General features: G+C 26.7%; 1 protein-coding gene across 4 annotated transcripts in view; it reads right to left on the bottom strand.

The window, feature by feature from the left end:
• Positions 1 to 26,845, bottom strand: part of LOC100211324 (uncharacterized) — a 75,668-nt gene that overhangs the window by 45,027 nt on the left and 3,796 nt on the right. For 2 of the 4 annotated variants that reach the window (XM_065816190.1, XM_065816192.1), the window contains exons 2-8: positions 25,550 to 25,586; positions 18,666 to 18,896; positions 17,870 to 17,995; positions 13,297 to 13,446; positions 3,051 to 3,197; positions 2,374 to 2,544; positions 865 to 1,029 (exon numbers count right to left, since the gene is read on the bottom strand). In XM_065816190.1, the coding sequence (XP_065672262.1) occupies positions 865 to 1,029; positions 2,374 to 2,544; positions 3,051 to 3,197; positions 13,297 to 13,446; positions 17,870 to 17,995; positions 18,666 to 18,896; positions 25,550 to 25,586 (1,027 nt within the window). Of the gene's footprint in view, positions 1 to 864; positions 1,030 to 2,373; positions 2,545 to 3,050; positions 3,198 to 13,296; positions 13,447 to 17,869; positions 17,996 to 18,665; positions 18,908 to 25,549; positions 25,587 to 26,845 lie in introns of those variants that run through there. The other 2 variants (XM_065816191.1, XM_065816193.1) reach the window with 2 other exon arrangements.

Genomic DNA, 26,845 nt, shown 5'->3' with positions numbered 1-26,845 from the left:
AGTTGCTTGACAGCAGCTTGAGTTTTGAAATAGATGTATCATTGATAGAGCTATTTTAGATGTAAGATGTAGATGAAATGTAAGATGTAAGAGATGTAAGATTATCAAGAAAATCAATAATATAGATGAAAAACAACATAGGACTAAGAATGAAAACTGATGGGTCCCCATAAGTTATTGAAAATTTTATTGGAAATAAAGGAGATATTAATTCATAACTTTAATACTGTGTTAAAAAAGAGACTCAATAATTTTAATAACTTTCCTAGTTACACTATATGAAGTGAGCTCATGGAGAAGAACAGCATGACATATTTTATTGAAAGCCTTTGATATATCAATATTAAAAAAAAATGAGTTTAACCACTTTTTTAAAATTAGAAATATTTAAAAAAAATATAGCAAAACAAAAAAAACACTTAACAATCTAGTCTTGGTGTCGGCTTGTTAAATTGACTAGTCAAACTTGACCAGTCAATTTAACAAGCAGAACATTTAACAATTGTGTGTACATTCTTGTGTAATATTTAGAGTAAATTCTTGTTTTATTAGATCTTTATATTTTCTCTACCTCTATAAATATACTCAGCACACACAGTTTTTATTTCAAGTTGTTATTGTATTTTAAGCAACTTGACAAGGGAATAAAGTTTTGTGAAATTTTTTAACTAACCTAATAATAGTATATAAATAAAACCAGGTCATAAACCAAATATTTAATAATTAAAAATACAACTAGATCTAATTTTCCTAATTACAAACAAACAAATAAAAAATAAAATAATAAATAGTAGTTTAACTTTAGTAATTAAAAGTATTTAAAATTATTTAAAGTTTAAAATTTTTTATTTTAAAATTAATTACCTGAACATATATGTAGATTACATGAAACGATCTCAAGCAAATTTTCTGGGCAAGATTTTCCTCCATATAAAGGTTGCTTGCATAATCTTTTACGCATCATTGTACCATTATTGCATGGTTTATTACATCCTGACCAGGGAGACCATTCAGAGACAACACCATCAACTAAAATTTTATTACATAAAAATACTTTAACTATGAAAATTTCAAAACACTTATATTTTTTCATGGCATGTAGGTATAATGGTAGAGTGATTAGAGGTATTATAGCAGAGTGATTTAGTATAGGTATTTTAGTATAGGTATTTTAGTGGAAAAGTTCTATAATTGCTTAAATTCAGTGTAATAATATTTTTTTAATAAGTTGATTTCATGTTGATTCACCAGAATACAACAGAGTTCAATTCAATGTTAATTTATATGTCAACTCACCTAGAGCATGTCATCATATCTCACAAAATGTCACAATATTATCTAGCATATCATGCATATTTTAGAATAAGAGTAAGTGATCAGGAATAGCAGGAACCACATTACTACTGTGACAGTTGTAGATTAACTCTAGATGGCTGTGCAGAATTCGAAACTCTGTGTCTTTGCAAACTAAATATTTTGGGGAGAACCGACTAACCATCATGATAGTTATTACTATTGGATGGTAAGTATTGAATGGTAAATATTTTAAAAAACAAAAAGTCAAAGAACAACTCTAATTTATATCCAAGCATACCATTTTCTATTATAACAGTTTTACACAATTTGAGTTTTTTAGATTTTTTTTGAGTTTACAATCTGGTTTTACAAGTTATTCATACTTTATTTGTTTATAGTAAAGCTACAAAAAAGCTACTGAACAGCACTTACTTTGGGGAAAGAATGGCCAATTAGACACAATTTGGTAAGGTTTTAAATCAATGAGGTGAAAGATTCAAACATATATCTCAGATGTTTGGAAACTTTTCATTGCTCAACTGTAAGTTGGCAGATTTGTTAGACAACAAACTAAAAAATTATGTTAACATGTAAGAGTTGCAAGAAAAAATGTCTGATGTTGATGAGCCTGCATGTTTTATAGATATTGTTCATGGTTTATATAAGTAACCGCAAGGTAGTTTTAATTAAATTTTATTTAAAGTTTTCCAAGAAGTTTCATAGGTAATGACACAAGAACTTGTATAAAACATAATGTGCAGATATCAAATGTCAATGTCTATAAAGTTACATTACTTGAATTTGCAACTAGATTTTTCTTACTCTTCAATATTTAAATTAATTTAGTAAATACTAAGATTTACTGTTTTCGCTTTAATACTTTCTGCATAATGTAAAAATACATCACACTTTAATAAATATACTCATTGTTATTTACTGATCAAACTGTTAATGTTAGAAAAAAACAATGTTATTCTGGAAATCAGAACCCCAAAGTTGTTTTTTTGAGTTTTATAAAAAGAAGTTTTAGTTTAGATAATTTTTATAAAATCTAAACTTCAGAATGTTAGTACTTACTAGGACAAAAATGTGAGTTACATATTTGCTTTTCAAATGTCTCACCAAGGCAGAGAAAGCCACTGTACTGAGGTGAAGGGTTGTTACAATCTCTAGTTCGCACTTTCTCTCCACCATTACACGATACACTGCACAAAGTCCATTCACTCCATTTTGAAAAACCACCATGAACTAAAAACATAATAAAATTAATGAGTAATTAAAAATAACTAAAAATAAGTTAAGAGTTAAACAAAGATAAATTAGCAATCAAAATACTTTACTCATTTTACATTGTGTAAAATTTACATTTTGTTAGACTTGACTGTTATTTAATTTACACTCTGTTAGACTTAACTGCTGACTAGTTTACATTCTGTGAGACTTAACTGTTGTTATATTTACATTCTGTCAGACTTGAATGTTGTTTCATTTACATTCTGTTAGACTTTATTGTTTTTTTGGAAGTCAAATTAATTTAGGTGGATATGAAAATAAAAACAACCAAGATTGATTTGAAAGTTAAAAGTCTTGTTGTAGAAGTAAAATCACCCAACTAAGGTTGTATAGAAAGTTGGTGTGTGTACAAAGATAATTTTTTTCTAATTTTTTTGCAATCAAAGCAAGACATATAATAACAATAATAATGTGACATTTAATTACAATAAAAGTTATATTTTTATTTAACTATTACTTACTAGGACATCTCTCAACACCACAGTCTTTTTTTTGAACTTTTTCTCCAATGCAATACATGTCAACACAAAATCTTTGCCTTTGTGACAAGCCTTCACAAGTTGCTGAGCAAAAGCTCCAAAAAGACCATTCAGTAAACACCGAATTTTCTGCAAAAAAAAATTCAATGAACATGAACACTAGAGGAATAAAATAAATTTATGCAAAATAAAAATAATTATTGATATGATATTAGAAATATTATTAAAATTTTTATAAATAGCATTTTTACTAACACAAGATATCGATTAAAGAAACCAAAAAAAAAAAAAAAATAAGGGAATGTGTTACAATGTTAAACCAAGAAATACTTTATGAGAATATTTCAAGAAAATATGTAGTGGGTTGAGTATAATTAGGTTCAATATATACTAATACAGTAATAGTGTTTTCTGTTTGCTATCAAATGTTTATATTTAATTAGGAAGATTTAAGAGATGCCTCTTCCTATAAAAAAAACTTTACAATTAAGTTATTTGGGTTTTGCATTATATTTGCATTGTATGTATATATATATGTGTGTATATATATATATGTGTGTATATATATATATATATATATATATATAAACACACACACACATATATATGTATATATATATACATATATATACACATATATATATATATATATATATGTATATATATATATATACATATATACATATATATACATATATACATATATATACATATATATATATATATATATATATATATATATATATATATATATATATATATATATATATATATATATATATATATATATATATATATATATACACACACACATATGTATATGTATATACACACACACATATATATATGTATATATATACAGTGCTCAAAGTGGAGAAAAAATATGGAATGGTATTCGGAAAATTAAAAACACCATCCTGCCTAATCATTGTTGTATATAGAAATTTATTAAAAGGTGACAGGATGGTTTATAATTTATAAAAGGGTGATGGGATGATATCCCGTCGCATCCTGCCTCACTTTGAGCACTGCATATATATATATATATATATATATATATATATATATATATATATATATATATATATATATATATATATATATATATATATATAGAACTCTTAACTGGATGTCAGAAAGTTTTTCTGTATTTTGTTGACAAAAAGTAAAAATTAAAATGCAAGATTGGAAATTTTTTTTTTATTAATTGATAGACTGCCTGCCCCAACCAAACCCTCAGTCAATATAGCAGCACTCCCTTGCGAGTCAGGCTAAAAGATAGTTGATGTAGCAGCACTCCGTTGCGAGTCAGGCTATTTGTCAGTCGATATAGCAGCACTCTGTTGCAAGTCAGGCTATTTGTCAGTTGATGTAGCAGCACTTTGTTGCAAATCAGGCTATAAGATAGTCGATGTAGCAACACTTCGTGCATGATTTACAGTTAAAATAATAATAATAAAAACATTTTATTAAAAAAAATAAAAATAAAACATTGTTTATATTGTTAAAAACATTCAGAATGTTTTAAAAACATTCAGAATTTTTTTAAAAACATTCATATATATATATATATATATATGAATGTTTTTAAAAAATTTGTACAACTATGAATACTACAGATGATACTGATAACAATGCAATGTTCAAAATTAGTGGCAAAATTAGCATCTGCTAAGGTTGCATCTCTTTATCGAGCTCAACACTTTTTTACTTCGGATTCTATTCTCTATTTCTATAAATCTCAAATCTGGCCTTGTATGGAATACTGTTGCCATATCTGGGGCCGATCTTATAATGATGCCCTTTCTCTTTTAGAGAAGGTGCGAAAACGCATGTAAACATATTTTGACCTGCTCTTGCAGCCAACCTCCAAACATTATCACTTCGTCGTAATGTTGCTTCTCTTTCTCTTTTCTACAAATACTATAATGGGCACTGCTCTAAAGAGCTAGTGTCTCTTGTACCATCTACTAAAATTCATTCTCGTGTTACTCGTCATACAATTAAGTCTCATCCTTTTTCTGTGACTGTTCCTAAGTGCTCCAAAGACGTTTACTTGTCTTGTTTTTTTTTCTTGAACATCAGTTCTTTGAAATTTGCTTCCTTCATCTTGCTTTTCTGATTCATATAATTTGCAATCCTTTAAGTCGTCTGTCAATCGTTATCTTGCTCTACAATCTTCATCTTTTCTCTTCCAGCAACTTTAATTAGTGATTGCTTGCAGCCTTGTTGAAAGCAAAGTCGTTTAAAAAAAAAAAAATGTGCAAAACAAGTTACTGTGTTTCTTGAAAAATAAATTAGATGCTTTAAGTTTTAATAACAATGTTCAAATTATTTGTGACTTTTACAAGGAGGAGAAAATAATTGATGCTAAAGCCATAATTACTACTTCCAGATAAACACTTGGTAAAAAGAAATGGAAATGATAAATGCAAAAAAACTGTAGAAGATATGCTAAAGCTGCTTTTAGACCCAATAAATATATTACCATATTTTTATGCTATTAATTTATCTCATCTACCTCTTGTTGGTACAGAGTACATTGATATACCATTAAATAAACAGAGTGACCATTGATGTCAGATAGTGTTAAGAAGAGAGCACTTAATCTTCCTGTAACCAAAAATATTTGAGAGTTTTTTATTGCAGAAAATCAATATGTATAACATTAATAAAAATGATGATTACCAATTTGGCTTTAAACAAAACCACTCAACAATGTTGTGCTCAAACTATTTTAAAAAGACTGTGCAGTACTATACACCTAAAGGAAGCCATGTATTTGCTTGTTTCATAGACTTTAATAAAACATTTGACAGTGTCAATTACTGGCTGTTGTTTCAAAAATTACTAGATAATGGGTAATCTTGATATAAACAAGGAGGAGAAGAGTCTTTACACACATACGAATATTCTAAGTAGACGCTTTCATTTATGCCTTAACAGAGTAAAAGTTAAATTGTTTAAATCATATTGCAATTGTTAATATGGCGCTCCTCTGTGGCAAAATAACAATCATAAAAAAATTGGCACACCTTCAGTAGTGCTACAACAAATGTGCTAAAATGTTTTTTGGTTACAACAAGTATGATAGTTCATCTTTCATACTTTTAGAGCACAGATTACCATCTTTTTATATAACTATCTTAAACTACAGACATGTTTTTTGTAAACAGTTGATGGCTTGCGTGTTAGTGAATAATTCCATGCACTCCCCTAATCAAATTTTAAAATAAAAATTTTCTTTTAAAAAATATGAGCCTGGCACTTAAATTGAATATGCCTGTTATCTGAAATATATTTATAATAATAATAATAGTAATATATATTTTATCACTTTTTTTTTGACTTCTATACAGTTAATAACCTATACAGTTTTTTTAGAAAAAGAAGAAAACAAAAAATAATGACAAAACCTTTGCTATCTCAGCCCAAGCCTTACATATATATGTATGTATATATATATGTATATATATATATATATATATATATATATATATATATATATATATATATATATATATATATATATATACAACCCTTAGATGTTGTCCGAAAGTTTTTTCGATATTTTGTTGACAAAAAGTAAAAATTAAAATGCAAGACCGGAATTTTTTTTTTTTTAATAATGATAGACTGCCTGCCCCAACCAAACCCTTAGTCGATGTAGCAGCACTCCCTTGCGGGTCAGGCTATTTGTCAGTCGATGTAGCAGCACTCCCTTGCGAGTCAGGCTATTTGTCAGTCGATGTAGCAGCACTCCCTTGCGAGTCAGGCTATTTGTCAGTCGATGTAGCAGCACTCCCTTGCGAGTCAGGCTATAAGATAGTCGATGTAGCAACACTCCGCGCATGATTTACAGTAAAAAAAATAAAAATAAAAACATTTTATTAAAAAAAATAAAAATAAAAACATTTTATTAAAAAAAATAAAAAAAAAACATTGTTTATATTGTTAAAAACATTCACAATGTTTTTAAAACATTCTGGTCAATTAAATTTGCGTTTTTGTGGTTTTTTTAAAAAACGATTAATTTGTAATTAAATTAATGGTTTTTACTTTCGTCCAACACGGAAATGTTGGACGAAAGTTAAAAGTAATTAAAAGTGACGTATATGTTGGCGTAAGAATCACTTTTTTCCTTCCGCTCTTCCCAAAGCCAACAAACTATAGATCTATATATATATATATATATGTATAAATATATATGTATATATATATATATATATATATATATACACATATGAAATTAGTATTAAGTCCAATGAAATTAGTATTAAGTGGGGCCTTCTTTAGCCTTGATAATCTTATCTAGATGATTTGACATTAAGTTGATCAAATTTTGAGTCTCTTCTGTTGTTATATTATCCCATGCCCTCATTATGGTTTCTTTCAAGTTGTCTTTGCGTCTAAATGCGCGTTTGCCAATATTTCTGTCCAAAAAAACCCGCTAATTTTCTATTGGATTCAAGTCCAGAATTTGATACAGCCATTCCAAACACTGATGTTATTTGTATCAAAACATAACTTCATTTTCTCAATTGTTAAGAAGCATAATCTGATCGGAGCCATTGCTAGTGTGGCTGGTAGATGAACGAAAATGCAAGACCGCTAGTGCAATTGATCAAAATATCATTAATGTCATCATTAATGGGAAGAAAAGTAGATTTGTCTCGGCAACTAAATTAACTTTAAAAATTCAAGAAGATCATAACATCACAGTGACTCCTCAAACAATCAGAAATAAGGATATAAAGGTAGAGTAGTTCAAAATATACCTTTTTTAACTTCTAATAAAATGAAACATCGATTGGAATTTTCATCAAAGTACTTAAAATCCTGATATCATATCAGAAAAAAATGTTGTGGTCAGATGAGTCAAAATACAATCTTGTCTCATCTGATGGAGTCCAAAAAGTGTGGCGAAAAAAAGCAGAAGCTTATAAATTGAGCTGTTTGCGAGGTAGTGTAATGCATGGAGAAAGAAATGTGATGGTTTGGAGTAGCATGAGTTGAAGTGGCGAAATTTTACATTTATTGATGACAAAATGGATGCTTCAATGTATTGTGAAATTCTCAAAGCTAACTTGCAACCATATACTTAAAAATTGAGAATGGGAAGCGATTTCATACTCCAGCAGGGGATAACAATCCAAAACATACCGGTAAGAAAACGAAGGTATACTTTGACATAAATAACATCAAAGTTTTGGAATGGTTATCTTAAAGTCTGGACTTGAATCAAATAGAAAATTTGTGGTATATTTTGGATAGAAAAATCGAGCGACCGAGCATTTAGACGCAAAGACAACTTGAAAGAAACTATAATGAGGGCATGGGATAATATAACAACAAAAGAGACCCAAAATTTGATCAACTCAATGCCAAACCATCTAGATGAGACCATCAAGGCTAAAGGTGGCTCTACTTGATACTAATTTTCATGGAATTTGATCAATTTGACATTACTTTTGAACTGCACGATTATTTTTTTTGCAGTCAATTTTATGCATCATTAGATCAATTGTGTAAAACTCAGTAGGTTGAAAAGCAATTAATTTACCAATACACAAATAAATTCTTAAAACAATACTTGATAAGATATCTAAAAAAAACTTTTAAATATTCTAACAGAAAACTCATTTTTTTGATGCAATATTTAAAATTATGATTTTTTTTTAAGTGTACGGTTATTTTTTTTGCATACTATATATATATATATATATATATATATATATATATATATATATATATATATATATATATATATATATATATATATATATATATATATATATATACATTTATATATATTTACTTTTTTATTTCGTAGCTATTAGGGTGCTCAAAGAAGATTTTTAAAACAGTACTCATTATTATTTGTAGCTATTAGTAACTACTATTAACTATTTGTCATAATTTTTAACAGGAAATGTCAATTAAAAGTATTGCGTTTTTAGTTGCATTGAACTTCTTCATAGGATATTAAATTTTTTTAACTTTTGAGATTTAAAAACACAAAGATCTGGAATAAAGGTTCTATAAATGCTATTATGAACATGTTTCGTTGCATGAGAATTATTGGGTTCAATCTGAGTTCAATTTTTTTATGTTATAAGCAATTAAATTAAACATTGACAATTATACACATGTCTATCATTATATACATATCTCTCAAAGTTTTAGATTAGTCAATGCTAGTTTAGTCAATGCACCTTAAATACTTAAATTCATTGTTTTTCTGGTTATGTTGCTTTCTTGTTATATGATAACATTTTAAAGCGTATTACAATCCTACTATTACAAGTAATATGGCTTTTTATGTTCCATATAGTATCATTTGATGTTGTAAATGTTTTAACTTCTAGAAGATAAAATTTACATATTATGCAACAATTATCTTTACATTTATATAATCCTACTTTTTCATTGGTAAATTGAATTTTTGCAGAAGCAAGTTTTCCTAGTAGATTAAATTTCACTCTTTCATTTAAGATAGATTAAGCAAAAGGTTGGTATCAGTAACAAAAGATTAGCAGTAAAAACCTGTAATTTTTGATTTAAAAAAAAAAGTTCTGATGGAACTGAGTCTGCGTTCTGCACATTTCATTATGTATTCAACATCATAAGTCTTCTTTAGAGAAACACAACACTTCCATGATACACAAATCATAAGAAAAACCTATAAATTCTTTGACATTTATCTTGACTTTAAGTTTGTTGCCACTCTGCAATGAAAAGTTGTTTCAAAAAATTTTACTAGACTGATTTTTGGGGAGCTGGTCCTAGGAGTTTTGCATTGAGAAAAGCTTTTTCAATAACATTAGTAGGATATTCCTATTCACATTCTTTTAACCACGTTTATATATTTCCAAAACTTCTTCTCAGCACAAAATGTGAAAAGACTTTAAAAATAAGACAATTCTTTTAATTTTATTAAAAAATTATTTAAATTAAAGACATGTTTTGACCACATGTAGTCATCATCAGTTAAAACAAGAAATAAATGATTATATATCCAGTATAAACCCTAAAAAAAGCACTGGGCCAAATAGCATTCCTATACAAATATTAATCTTAGCATTGAAAAATTTAAGCTACCTACATATACATACATATAAATACACACATATGTACATATGTGTGTCTGTATATGTATGTATGTATGTATGTATGTATGTATGTATGTATGTATGTATGTATGTATGTATGTATGTATGTGTATATGTGTATGTGCATGTGTATGTATGTGTGTATATGTATATATGTGTATATGTATACATGTATGTATATGTATATATAAATATATATATATATATATTTATATATATATATATATATATATATATATATATATATATATATATATATATATATATATATATATATATATATATATATATAAATATATATATGTATGTATATATTTTGAAATAATTACTCATTTAAATCAAGAAAATTTATTAAATAAAAAATCTGAATTAATTTCTAAATGTAGGCATGAAAATAGATACCTCTTAAAAAATTATAAAATCAAATGACCAAATTAAACTATCCCCATTCCAAAGAAAATTATTTCATAATTACTTTCTGTAACTTCCCGTTAACAAAAAAATATAGTAATTAAAAATATTTTATAATAATTTATAACTTCATGTAAAATATTTTTTTCTATAAATTGAATTTTTTTGAGATTTAGTAACTCTTCCTGATGATCCAGCAATGGTGAAACTTCAAGTCGAAGATAAAAGTTAGATAAGTGTTTTTTACTAATTTATATATATATATATATATATATATATATATATATATATATATATATATATATATATATATATATATATATATATATATATATATATATATATGTATGTATGTATGTATGTATGTATACATGTGTATGTACACACACACACATATAAATATATATATGTATGTATAATGTATATGTGTGTGTCTTTGAGTGTGTGTGTTTGAGAGAACCTGAATCTGTAAATGTAGGTATAACTTACATGGTATTATTTATAGCACTTCCCTAAACAACCACTTCTATGTCCTTGTTGTTATTGTTTAAGTATTATTGTTATCTCTATAATTGACATTATTATTTTTATTATTGTTAATGTTGTAAATTACTATTGTTATTACTATAACTATAATTGTTATTACTACTGTTACAATGATTATTACTGTATTACTATTATTAATTTACTATTTAGTTTATATACTTTTTCTAATATATAAATAATTTCTGTAGGTCATTGCGTTTTTGTCAGTTTCCGTTTGTGACTGATCCTATCTTAGTATTAATTTGATTTTATAAAGTGAAATAAATGATTGATTGATTGATATATAACTGTAGAAATAAACATAATAAAAGTCATAAAACTGTTAACAAACTTTCTTTATATACTAAAACTTTCTATATATACTAAAAGAATTATTAATAATCATTATTAAAAAAACGCCAAATATAACAAAAGAACTGGTAAATTATTATAAATGGTAAAAGTCATTTTAACGTAATTTACTTGTTTATTTGTGTTTTTCCCATCCTATATGAATACTTTCTTTAATTTTTAATTCAATTTTGTAATTATCACAATCTAAAGTTTCAACTTTCATTCATTTTCATTCATTCATCACTATAATTAGTAAAATATTTTTCTTTTGAGTGAAGATGCTTATAAATAAGAGAGTTTTTATCTCTTCTGTAGTCTTAAACCATTTATGTCTTTAAGTGGTGAGTAGTTTTGCCAAAACAATAAGATTTACATTCTGCACAAACCAATTTGATAACAACAAATGATTTAAAATCTACAGGCAGATGATCTTTAGATGAAGAAAGGTTAGACAATTTTAGTAAAGTAAATACTACTCTTATGGTAACCGACATTCAATGTCTTATAATAATTGCATGTAACCTTTGTTCGTTAGCTCAGATATTTTACCAATATAAAGGAGTTTAAAATAGCTAGAGATTGTTTGGTCTTCAGACAGTAAGGGAACATCATAATTATCTTTATTTAGGTAAGAGTTGTGGATTTTTTTATTATCCAAGATGGTTACATATTATGTTTAAGAACTTTAAATTTCAACTATTTTTTGATAAATTGTTAATATCTTAATGAAGACCAAGAATAGTATTGTTAATTTTGAAAGTTCTTACAATTAAACATTTCATAAGATTTATTTTTAATAAAAATGAAGTAAAGCTGTAAAAGTTTGTGTATAATTCAGTGAAGGTTTTTTTATGAAAAGCTGTTGTAATTGTTGAACTGTTTGACATACATATAGTTATGTCCAAAAAATATATTTTTGACTTTTTTTTCTTTTCCATGGTAAAGATATTGATGAATGTTTTTAGTTGATGTAATCCAATAATAAAAATGCGTGGTTTTCTGAGGGAAAAGTAGCAAAAATGTCATACATTTTTTTAATTTTTTTTAGTGCTGCAAGCAACCACTATTAATTCGGGAGTTGCTAGAAAAAAAGAATAAAGCTATAGAGCAAGGAAACAGTTGACAGAAGACTTGAAAAGTTGAAGGTTGTATGAATCAGGAAAACATGAAGATGGGAGAGAGTTCCAAAGAGTTGAAGTGTGGGGGGAAAAACTAGGCAATCAACATCAACAGATCATGCTTTTACAGTTCCATTACTAATTTTGCTTAACAGGTCATTGCTAAATGATTTGTTAAGCACAATTTAATTAAATATTTGTATAAAATCTATGATAATATCTATTACAACAGGTTAAAAAGACCATTAAAATACAACTTCAGACTTATTTCGTCTGTTAATGCCTAGAATTAAAAGTTAGCTAAATATTTAAGTACTTTAGTCAAAAAGTATTGATTTAACACAAAAAAATCCCTTTATTTTTCTTGAAGTATTAAAACAATTTCAGTAATAACTATCTAATATCTTTTGATGTTGAAAGTTTATTCACTAATATTCCATTGGAAGAGACCATTAGCAGTTTCTAAAATATTAAATAAAAATCTGTAACTTGAAATTTCTAATACAAATTTGAAAAAACTATTTAAGTTTGCAACTTGTATTTCTCATTTTTAGAGTGTTTAAATTCTAAACATCCCAGCCCTCAGAATTAGTCTCAGCATTCGGTTGTTTTGAAATTATTAGTACATGGTTTGGTGGTAACCAATACCTGTGTTCAAAACCTCAAAACTGTCTTAATAAAAAATCAGTACACAATTAAAATTTATACCGTAATTAGGGCTCGTTTCCAATGAATCGTTTGCTTCTTTGGTTTCCATTTTAAAGACTGAAGTTGGAACAATTGGTGTAGTAGAAACAATATCTTTTTCTAAAATTCTATACTCTGAATGATTTTTCATTTTAACAGTAAGTACCGGTGCTAAATATAAAATGAAAGAAATATAAGAAATAATTGAATTTAAAAACTAGTAGACAATTTGAAGTAAAAGTAGAAAACTTGAACTAAATGTTGACTACTCTATACCAAATGTAGACCACATTGAACTAAATATAGATCACATGAGGTTCAAAAAAGTTTAACCAAAAATAATTTTAGTTTAAAACATTCATAAAAGAAAAAAAAAGCATTAAAAAGCTAATGTGAAAATGAAATTTGCTTTGAATTTAAATTAAAGTGTTTTGTTTCTTCAAGAAAAAGTTTGATGCACCCTTTTCAAGAACTTAAGAAATGATGCACCTAACTCGATATGTTTTTTCAACTTTGAATATTTTTATGATTTCTTCGTTTGTTTCTTAGTATATTTTATAATCTTCAACTTACGTTGGATATTGGCAAAAATTTTCCCATATCAAATGACTTTAAAAATCAGACATAAAGTGTATAACTTCTTTTTTTTTGTTGATAAATTTATAAAGGGGCCATTAATGATGTTCTTTAGGATGTTATAGAAATATTGCACAACCATAAAAGTTTTTAGTGGATAGACTTTAGTTTATAGTGATTAGACTTTGAAAAACTGTACACATCATGGTAATATATCATTAACTTGGATCACTCAAACAATTTTTCTCAAGTAGTGCAAGTATGCTTCAAAAAAGTAAATTTTGTTATCTAACAGTTGAAAGTTATCTAACAACAAAAAGTTATTAAATAGTTATTTAAAAACCTAATTTTATTAAAGTTCTATAAAGCTTAATTTTTCTAAGTATTAAAATTTTACAGTTTAATTAATTAGTTATTCGAATTATGCAAAAAGTAATGTAAGTTAAAAAAAAATGCTCATAACAAAATAAACACAAAGTAAATTCAAACCCTGAATTTAATCTAAGATTCAAATTCTGCATTTTCAGTTTATGTATTTATTTTTATATATTATATATAAGAATAAATATATATATATATATATATATATATATATATATATATATATATAAATATATACATATATAAATATATATATATATATATATATATATATATATATATATATATATATATATATATATATATATATATATATATATATTTACTATAACTATACTAAAGTATAAATTTATACTTTTGTTCAAAATTGGTATTTATTTAAGATTTTTAATTATTTTCAATAGCATTCTATTTTAGTCACTTCTCAAAATGTCTTTGTCTGAACATCAGTCCCAAAATGCCTTATTGAGTAACTTCATTATTTCGGTGAACTCTAAAGTAACTCTATATTTAGAACTGTATGGTATGCTGTGATGTATGAAATGGTTTTAGAACCAAATTGCAAGCTATTAACAAGAACAAGTGAAATTTGCAACTTAATAATTTTTTATTTTTACTAAAAAATTATACAACTTTTAATTAAAAAAAAGTAACACTCTTCGTTGAAGTGGTCCCCTCTGGAGCTCTTTGGGAGGTAAAGTTAATTTTAAAAAAAAGTTATGTTTAATTTGATATGAAAACTTTCATCACACAATAATTTACAATGGTTTGTTGCAAAGTAATTATAGATGCAACAAATGGAAAAAATCTTCCACATGGTGACATGAATTTTTAATACATTTGCAGTTTTTACACTTTGTACAATCATCAGAAAAATCATATTAAAACTAGTCTTTAGCCTAAGATGACCCCTATTTGAAATATTCCCATTGATACTCACAGCCACCTAATCCAATACAGCATCAATTAAAGATATTTTTATGGTTCATCCAATAATTTAATTTTTGGATAATTGTTCTTTTTTTAAAAAAAAAAAAGACTATTATTAGTGATCTGCAAAAAGAAAAAGAAAACTATGGAAACAATGGGTTGGAATAAAACTTGATTTGAATCCGATGAGAAGAAATAAGTGTTAGGAATACTATTGTAATATTAGAAATAGTTCTTCTAATAATGACCTTTCTCTTTTAGAAAAGGTCCAAAAAGGTATTGTTTATGTACTTGTTTTATTTTTTTATATTATTCACCTCCCCAAAGTTAAGGAGACCTCTACAGTGAATTAGGCTTTTTTTTATTATTGTGGTTACAACCTTTTTACAACTATTTAACTCCAAAACACAAACCTTGCAAACAAGGCGACTGCTTAAAGAAACAAGTTAAGACACTACCAGGGATGTGGTGTGAATTGAACTCAAAACTGCTTGTTTATGAAGTAAGCACTATACCAATACACAACTACGGCATGTTGGGCATATTCTAGCTGCCATGCTTGAGCCTCTGTCCAAATTGCAACTTTGAAAAATGAAACTTGTCACTGCTATTAATACCTTTTTTAGCCTTGTTATGGATATTAAATGTGTTGCAGTATGATAAATTTAGTTGCACAATGCTTCAAGTTCAAACATGTAAGCAATTAAAATCAATGAATGTAAAATCAATAAATTATTTTAGAATCATCTGCATAAACCTTTGCCAGCATGCCACTGGTTCATTAAAATTAGTAAAGGAAAATAAAATAACCAATTTCTAATTTCAATTCACCTTCCCAAGGTCATGAACACCACTACAGTCAGGAAGGCTAATTAAGATGTGGTTACAACCCTCTCTCAACTTTATAACTCTGAAACACAAACCTTGATGAACAAGGCTGCTGCGCGGAGAAACAAGTTGAGGGTAGTACTATCAGGGATGTGGAAGGGATCTAACTAGGGACTTCTCGCTTATGTGGCGAGCGCTTTACCACTACACCACTACCGCATGATCCAAAGCGTAAGTAGCCTAATGTTACATTAGTGATGCACTGATTGCATTATTTTGGCTAGGCTGTAGAAAAAGTCTTAAATCTAACCAAAATTAAAAGCTGTGTATATTATTATGAGTCAGGCAGAGAGATTTATATTAAAAAGATGAATAACTTTAATATAACTTGTATATAAATTTATATATAACATCTATTTTTTGATTAAAAAAAGACCTCTTTTCAGACCTCAATGTCAGTTGTACACTTCAATTCATACAATTCTTTTATATATCTTGATTAGAGCTTCTTGTGACAAGTTATCTACACAATCCAATAATTTATTATATCTTACTCAGAGACTTAATATCTTTTACTTTAATCAGAGATACTTCCAAGAATTGATTACAAAAACTTATAAAAAAGGATTCTAAAAATTTTATTTCAAGATTTTTTAAACATTTTATTACATTTTTATAAGTCATTTCTAAATGTAAAAAAAAAACTAAAAGTGTGCAACATAAATTGAATGTCTCAATAAATTAAAAATCAACTATAATATAATAGTATTAGTGCTATACCCAGACGTAATCCAATATAATTTGACCAGTAGGTTCCCAAACTAAAGTGCTTAAACTAAAAATCTTATAAAATTGAAGTCATAAATTCCGACAATAAGGAGAGAGAAATAATAATTTGCATAAATAGTTATGTTGGGTATCAGTATATCTCCAAAACTAATTTTGGGTATGGCACTAACTATCGGTATATAGAAATTAAATACTATCTTTTTTTTTGTCATTATATTAGTATATATTGAGCTTAATTTTAAAAATGTCCTGTAGTTTCATAAGCATCACATTATACTACAGAACATCTAAATCTAAAAATGCTGTACACAACTTTAGTTTATATTAATTAGCTTTATAATAACTATTTATTGATAAGTTTTTAAAAAACAATTTTTAAACTTCAAAGCAGTATAAAGTAGTTAACTTTAATCTCTGCAATTAAACTAGACTATTAAAAACCAAAATTAGCAAAAGATAAAAACAAAAGTATTTACTTGGTATTCATTAATTATTTCTAAAACCTCTAAAATCTAGTTTATAGTGGGTTTCAATCACCCCATTTTTAATAATTTAAAGGCTCTACCTTTAACTTATTAAAAATGGGGAGATTAATTGCAGATAAAAATTTTTATTGGATTTGGATCTAGAGAATTCTACTTTATTTATTTTCAAAATATTAATTCTGTGTAAAGACCCAAAATAAAAACAAAACTATAAAAACTATACAAAATCTTTCAGGTCAAGACACAAATAACCTTGTCAGTTATGTTAATTATGTTTAAGAAACTTTAATAATTGTTTTTATACTTTAATAATTTATATCAAAATCATTTATCAAAATTTAAAAAGAAGAAAACATTTCAAAATTATTATCATTATAATATTGTCAAAATTATAATTCACTTAAATAAAATTTTTTAAATCAGTTAATATTAATTAATATTAATATTAAAAAATTATCGAAAATGTCGTTTTTCTTGATACATTTTTTTATTAGTTAGCATTTTTCTTGATAAAATTTTTTTGATTAACTAATATCAGTTAATTAATCAAAACTTGATCAATGCAAAAAAATAAATAATAATTTAACAAAAAAGATAAAACTTACATGAAAATAACTTGTAGCCTATACTTGCACATAACCTGCTTTGAATAATTAAAGATGAGTACTTATCAAAGCAAACACCATTTGGTAATATCCCTCCAATAGAGCTGCACTCATTGTTTTGGATATCTTATTAAGAATAACATATAGATGGTAATATACAACATAAATTAATAAGAGGATGTATATACAAATAGGCATATATAAATATGTATACATACACACACGCATGTATACATACATACATACATACATACATACATACATACATACATACATACATACATACATACATACATACATACATACATACATACATACATACATACATACATACATACATACATACATAAAGCTTTTTGAAAATTTTTAAAAATGCTTTTTAAAAAATGCTTCTGTTTTAAAAATGCTTCTGCAAAAGCAATTGAAGAACACTCTAATAAAACGTTATTTTTGTGGCTTGCAGGCATAACATTCTTAAAAAAATTGTTTTCTATTCACTTTAAAATTTTTAGGGAATGTCAATCTCCAAATTAAAAGCCATTAAGACACTTAAAAATGAAGTTTTAACTTTTATAAAGCTCATATTTTTATTTTAGGAAACTAAAAGTTGAGGAAACAATGCTAAAGTCCCAATAAGCAGAAGTATTTTTTTTCTAATTTAAAAATTAACATCTCATATGTCAAATAATTAGTACATTACAAATATACCACACAATGTGTGGTGTATGTGTGTTTTACTATATTATATTTCATGTGTCATACTAAAACAAAACATGTAATAAAATGCACAACTTACCAACTTTTAAAAATTTGAAATAATAATTTTCATTCCATTTTGCACAATGTTTCATATTTGAAGTTAGATTTCTTGTTATGTATAACTGTCCATTAACAATTTCAAATGCTGTGTCTGAAGGTTCACTTTGAGTAGATAATTCATCTAATAAGTTGACTGTCCAATACAATCTTTTATGCTGAGATTCAAAGTAGTAGTAATTTAAGCCCCATTTTGAAAATCTGCAATAAACTAATTAAACATATATATATATATATATATATATATATATATATATATATATATATATATATATATATATATATATATATATATATATATATATATATACATATATATATATATATATATATATATATATATATATATATATATATATATATATATATATTTTATTTTTTTGACAACACCAAACTATTAGGAGTAAACATGTAAAAAATTGTTACACAAAAACCTTATATATTTGTGTATAGTATGTTATTTATGGTGTAAGGTGTACCATTCTAGATAACAACATTAAAATCTGATTTCAATAAAAATATGATTTCAGTAAAAAATATATTATTTTAATAAAATATATAAAATACAAATTAAGGAAGTTTCCATGGAAGTGAAGTTTTAAGTTGGACAGTCAGAGATCAGTTAGACATTTCTTAACTAACTTTGATCTTAAGATTTTGTTTACTTTGAAGTAAACAAAATCTGAAGATCTAAACAATTTGATTAATGGTGTTTTCTGAATAATTAAAATTAATTTTCTAGATCCATCTTGTTGGAATCCAATACTAAGATGAACTTTCAGAATGAAATATTCTATAATTATCTTTTGGAAATATTCTTTCAGAACCATGTGAACTTTCAGAATATTTCCAAAAGATAATTATAGAATATTTCTCTAACCTTTAAATAAATAAGTGGATTTTATATTGAAAATTAAAGTGTACTTGTTATTTAAAACATTCAAGGATCCAAAAAGAAAAGATAGAGATAAAAAATAAATCTTTTCGGTATATGTAGTCTAAATAAAAATAATTATGACAAAATTTTATTGTTTTGAAAGTTTTATCGAAGTTTAACAGCTTTGAAAGTATTAATTACAATGAAATGCTTAAGTCTTAAGCATTTCATTCCTAAGTTAAGAACATCGATAGATGTTTTTGTACTTACAAGGTACTTAAAAGGTTTTGTATTCGTTAAAAGATTTATATAATTTTAAAATTACTTTTATATACTACTTTTCATATAATACTCATATATTACATATATTACAACACTATCGTATACTAAGTATACGATAGTATTGTAGTATATGAGTATATACTAAGTATACGATCTACAACACTATCGTATACTAAGTATACGATAGTATTGTAGTATATGAGTATATACTAAGTATACGATCTTTTAAAAAACAAAATTATTAAATTGGATATTTTTTGTAACAATATAAGAAATTTTTGACTCATTTGGAGAGCTATTTTCTTTTTCTTGGAATCGTATTTATTTATTTCCATAGAAACAAATTTTCTATGTCGCCGTAAAAAAAGCCGTAATTTTTTTTTCATAAATCGCAATTTAAAGCTGAAAATGTTATTGAAGCCTGAGGTTTCTTTTGCATTAAAGATCTCAACTGATTTGACCAGAAATGTTTATCAAAAGTTCTAAAATGATTCCAAAAAATACAAAACTATTGTTTATTTTAGTTTCTTAATGTATTTGTTATATCGTGGATTTTACTGATAAAATCTTCTTGTGTTTTGAACTTGTATTTTGTTGACGTTATTTTAATTGAAGATTCGTACACAGTAAGGTAGGATTTTGCCAACCATTATTTATTTCACAAGATATCCACAATTAGCCTAAATTTTTAAGCTTTAGGATGCAAGGTTATTATTCCCCTATAAAATATTACGTTAAGTTTTAATCGGTTACAATTGGTAACAAGATTAAACTCTCTTATTTTTTATTTAATATTTATTAAATAAACTTGATATCGCACTAAATGTTTGTTTGTTGTTAACATATTGTTGTTCATCTAGTTTTATTCATTTTTTTATTGTAAAATAGCTTCGTCTTAATTGGTTACTTTGTCACAAAAAAAAATATTTTTATTTGCAACATTACGTCTCAAATAGTAACAGTTTTAAAAGCCGAATAGTTTACAAAAGTATAACCAATTAAGACGTAGTTTAACGTAAAAATAACGAGATTTTCATTTGGACTTAAATATAGATTTTCTTACGTAACATTACGTCTCAATTAATGTCTCAATTTAAGACGTAATATTACGTCTACTTTTTATAAAGAGAGAAATTAATTGAGACCTAATTACATCTCAATTTACGTATCAATTTGAAATATCAATCGGAATGTAAGCAAAATAAATTTTAGTTAGTATGTAATTGTACAGCCACGTACTAGATTTGTAAAATTTCTTTAATCTAATGATATTAATAAATTTGTTAGTGTAAAATATAAATAACATGTCGTTTATGTTTTACACTTTAAATATATGTATGAACACTATTCAAGCAATGCGCAGACATTCGACAAGATGAAATGATAGTACAATTATTTTAGTGCTGTGAAGATGAACTCGGAAATCAAATTATGAAAAAGAACTAAGGATAAAAATTAATTTTGATGAGATGTTTCTAAAAGCAATAAAAAAAGCTGACTGTTATCCCAGTGGTAATTAGTGTAAGGAGTGCTGCACTTCTTTAATTGAGACAGGGTTATGGCAAAAATATTTGGTCATTTTATACAAAAATGAAGGGAAAAGCTACTACTTGCAACTACGCTGTGCAATGTAATTATCAACCACAAAAACTATTAATTTTACTAATGTCATCATACAAAACATTGTTATTGCTGGGCTGCCAGGGATCCACATCTGTAAACATGTGCTCGGATCGGTCGTTTTTTCATACAGCCTCAATTAAAAAAATTATTAAAGAAGATAGCACAATGGTCAAGGTTGAAGTTCAGCAACAGCAAATGTACTAACTTTTAGGAAACAAAGCAAGAGCAATACACACTGCAATAAAGAGACTAATAGTACAGCCTGAATGTCCTGATTGCTTGAAGTCTTACATCTATTTAAACAAAACCAAAATAAACCATCAAGTATTTGCGCCTAATGGATAGTTCATGGATCTATCACTTGTTCATTCTACAATTTGGCTGCGTATGACTACTAACAAAGCAGATTATGACGCATTCAGCATCCCATTCCCTCTTGTTACACCAAAATGGTATAATAAGAGGGAATGGGATAAACCTTAGACTTTAAAGCCTAAAGAAGCACTGACCCAGACAAGGTATCATCTCTGAAGATTTTCAAGAGATTGGCATTGGCCGTTTATATAGTATTTTTATTCAAGAAAACGCCGAACTAGTTGCAGCATTTACTCTAGTCACTATAAAAATCTAATGGCAATGGAGATACTTTTTTAATAAGTCTAGAATTTATTAAAAAGGTATCTTTAGGTGAACCTACAACATGGTGTCACAGAATGGTTATTACAAGCAGGGGCGCCTAAAGCATTTTTTGGTCTTTGAGATAGCAAACTTCCAGACATAGAGCAAACTCCAAACATTTATATCTTTATACTTATGTTAAACAAGGATGCTTTGCAAAAAATTGCGATGATTGGAGCTTGGGAACAAAAACGCCCCAAAAGTTTAGCCCCACCTGCCCCAAATGTGAGAGCAACAAGTCGATAAAATATTTTTTGTATTATTTTCAACTAGACTTATATTCATCGATAAACTTTGAATTTCATAGTAAAATATTTTAGCGTTCAAAAATTATGATCATATAAAGTTTAAACCCCCCTCAATTTGAGGGGGTTGCAAAATTTATATTGTCATAATTTTTGAACTCTGAAAGATAATACTATGAAACTTAAAATTTATCAATGAATGTAAGTCTAGTTGAAAATAATACAAAAAATATTTCATCAACTTGTTGCTCTCACGTTTAGGGCAGGTTGGGCTAAATTTTTAGAGCCTTTTTTGCTCCCAAGTTCCAATCATCGCAATTTTTTGCAAAGCATCCTTATTTGACATAAGTATAAACGTATAAATGTCTAAAATCAGAATGGCCCAGCTAACACAAAACGTTCAACAAACGTTCGCAACGTTCGTCGAACGTACTTGAACGTTTTGTGTTAGCTGGGGGTCTCAAACCAAATCTGTTACCGTTCTGGGAATATCCAAATGACTTGATAGTTTCCAATGGGGTTATAACATACAATAATAGAGTCTCAACCATATTACTGAATAGTATATTGGATTTACTGCTCTCAGCCCACAAAGAAGTGTCAGCAACGATAAGAATTTTTACAAGAATGAGGAATAACCCCTTGCTCACTACCCACAATCTAACGTATCTTCTTTATAATTCTTTTGTTGATTAAATAGCAAATTCGGTAGAGCCGAATTTGCTGTTAAATCAACAAAATGTTTCTTAGGTAATAATGTGGGACCAAATGATGATTTCAATAATTACGTTTTTGTAAGAGCTAACAATTAGAAACACGATGGATCCCATTTGCAAGTTATTGCCCCTGCTCAAAAATTATATAGGGCCATTTGGTTAGTGATGCTATGCGCAGAATAAAAAGAGTTGTAATGTTTAATAAGGAATAATTTCTAAAAACATGGTGAGATGCATAATTAACTAAAGAAGAAGCATTACAAACAAGATACACAAAGACCTTTAAATCTCTTCGAAAACACACACGTTTTTAACCACTGCTACATCATGGAGTGTTTTCATACAGAATCTTGAAGGGAACCGTCCTAAGAAATATAAATACTGTGGAAAAGTTGTTGAAAGCAGAGAAAAAAATCAATGCGTCATTAAAGTTGAAGGAACAGGTTGACTAACTGTAAGAAATACAAAATTTTGCTAAAATTTCAGAAACCATTTTTCAGTCACAAGAAACTGAAGTTATAGTTTGAACACTTTAATGTACAAGCTTTGATCACCATTATTCCCTCAATTTGCCACAATTTAAAGAGTACGCCTCAGAGGGTAACAACAAATTTACACCATCTCAACCGAAGTTTGCATCATTATCACCGTTATAGTGATACCGTTTCCACCATCTGCATTTCCATCAACATCACCACCGCTAACAAAAGCATCAGTAACATGGGCGTCAGTTTAACAACTTCCCATTAACAAACCCAGCGTCTCCACCAACTCTACAGTTCTTGAATACCAAAGTCAGAGGAAGTCAAGTTTTGAAGCAATCAATGAGGCTACGCATTCCAAAAAAATTTTATGAACCAGAATCTGGAAAACCGATGACGTTAGACGAATTAAAAAAATAAATCTGAGAAATATATTTATATTCATTAACACTCAAAAGTATGGAAAGGGATGAAGAAGTATAATATAATTTATTTTTTACAATAACTAATATTATAGGTGTTATAGTTACATATAATATACATGGATTATTTTGTTACTGTTGTTGATATTTATCGTTACTATATCTATAGAAATCTAACATTGTTAAAGATACAAATATATGATCTGGAACAACAATAATCTTTTATTTAATTGTCCCCTTGTTTTTGTTGGCAAACTAGATTACAGTTTTAAAAGAAGTCTCTAATTTATTGCAAGAAGAAAAAGTTTATAATCAGAATCAAATTGCTTCATTAAATGACACAGTAGTAAGCGTACTAATAGTTAAAACTTTTTAGTAGACTGTTAAAAGAATTACAAAATAGTGGTGTTAATTATGTGGTATTACGTGGTGTTAGTTTGGCTAACTGCAATTATGATTAATAACAATTAAAAATAAATAGATATTTGAATAAATTTTATTTTTATGGAAATTTATAAAAAAATTATTTTGACTTTTAAAACCGACTACAAGATAACCCTAAAATTTGTTTTTAAAAGCCTTTAAACCTGTCAATAGTTCTGGACTTTAAATTAGTTAATAAAAGTATAAAAATCAATATTTTTTTGTTGATAAAAACACTTTTTTGGAAGAAATATAAATTTTTTGGATGATAAACCTGGTAGTTTGATAACCTCCCTAGCCCCCAGGATACGCTCGGTGTTTAAAGTACTAAATTTGTGAGCTACTGTTACACCTATCTTGTGGAAGTGAAGAAATTTAGATAATAATTTACAAAAATACATCAATTTTAGTTACAAAAAACGAAGTTTTTATCATCATTTTTACGGTTTCTCGAGACAAACTGTTTAACCGTGTTTACATGGTTAACAGCTTTAAAAAAGAATTTAAAAATTTGCGGTTTTTAATTCAGTTTTAAGGGTTTCACGTGCCAATTGAATGTTAAAAGTGGTTTAGATAATTAATTTTTAAACAATTAAAAATTAAGTAATAGCAACATATGTTCTTCATGTTTAATATGTCGGTATCTGCGGAAATTTCAATAAATGGAGTATTTTAGTTTTTTGGGAGCAATCTTGAAAATACTATAATAGTGATACCATTCTCGGAAGTCGCTAAACCATCCTTACAGAAAAACGATTCAAAAAGTTTTTTTGAAACATTTTTCAACTTAATTAATGGTTTACTGTCTTTTTAAACAAAAACTATTTTAATAAAAGATGAAATAAAAAAGTTTTTTTATATATTTAAAAATTATATACTTAAATTAATGCGATAAGAATTTTAAATTGTCTATGCGTTTTTCTAAACATAATTAAACAACACGCTTATTGATAAACACACGGTAAAGGTCGTAACTAAAGGGGATCTGGATGAACCCGTCTTTGCAAAGTTCTTTTTATAAAAGTTCCATTATGTTGTAAAATTTCAAGCATTTACGCATTTTTTTTTTTTATACTTTTTACGGTAAATAAAAACCATAAAAAGAAAAAAATTTACCTTGTTCTATCAATAAGAGAATAAGCTTGATATTAACCTAAAAAATACTCTAATTAATTAGTAATTACTAATTAATTAGTAATTACTAATTAATTAGTAAATACTAATTAATTAGTAATTACTAGTTAATTAGTAATTACTAATTAATTAGTAATTACTAGTTAATTAGTAATTACTAATTAATTAGTAATTACTAATTTATTAGTAATTACTAATTAATTAGTAATTACTAATTAAATTTTTATGATTAATATAATTAATTAGTAATCATAAAAGCCATTAATTAAAAAAATATATATAAAAAAATTTACATCAACTTTGTTTAAAAAAAGTTGATGTAAATCAGGATTTTCTATTTTTTATAGTTGGAGGAAGGAAAGTTAATGCGAAAATGGTCAGCGTACTTTATGAGAATTTACAAACAAAATAATACCAATAGTTAAAATAGAGAGAGGGAATGGAAGGACTATAGGGATTTGGTTCCTTACATAGCATGAAACATTGAATTCTTTTCTCCTTTAGAGAAAGCGCAGCAGAAAAAATTTTTATGCAATGTTTATCTAATCCGAAAATTCTTTTGTACCCACCTGCGTATACAGAAATAATATACAGTTTTCAATTTCAGTTTACATTTAAAACTTGTGCTCGAAGTGGGGCTAGATGCCATCCCATCACCTTTTTATAAAGTATAAACCATCCTGCATTCTTTTTACAAGTCTCCAAATATAAAATTGATTAGACGTGATGGCATATTTAATTTACTGAAAATCATTCCGTTAATTTATTTTCTCCATTTCGAGCATTACTTAAAATTGAAACTTGAATTTGAACTCGTTTTCTTTTAAATAAGAAAAATGAAAACATTTTTTTTTTAATTTTATTTTAGGTGCCCCAAGAAGTCCTTAAGGTCTTATCACAGCGCACCGCGGATGAGCATTTAATTAAAAGTTCTCTCCTCCTTCCTAAGCGATGTTGCTAAACCTGCTCAGAGCTGGGGTTTGAACCAGGGATCCCTTGTTTCCGAGGCAAGTGCGCAATATGGTGCGGTGAATTTTAATGTTTTTTTAGAACTTATTTAGTCTGGGTGAACAAAAGTTGTCCATTCATTTCAGAAATACTCTGCAAAAATATCAATGCTCAAGGAAATTATCTTGAGGTGCCCCAAGACCTCTGCAAATTTAATGGGTCCCTAATATTAGAAAAAAAAATTTGTTCAAAAGTATGTCATGTTGGGTCTTAAAAGAAGCGAAATTATATAAAAATTTATTATGTTAGAGCATATTTCAGAAAAATATT

The sequence above is a fragment of the Hydra vulgaris genome, chromosome 13 (assembly GCF_038396675.1).
Source record: "Hydra vulgaris chromosome 13, alternate assembly HydraT2T_AEP".
NCBI lineage: Eukaryota > Metazoa > Cnidaria > Hydrozoa > Anthoathecata > Hydridae > Hydra > Hydra vulgaris.
This window is presented reverse-complemented; position numbering and strand designations above follow the sequence as displayed.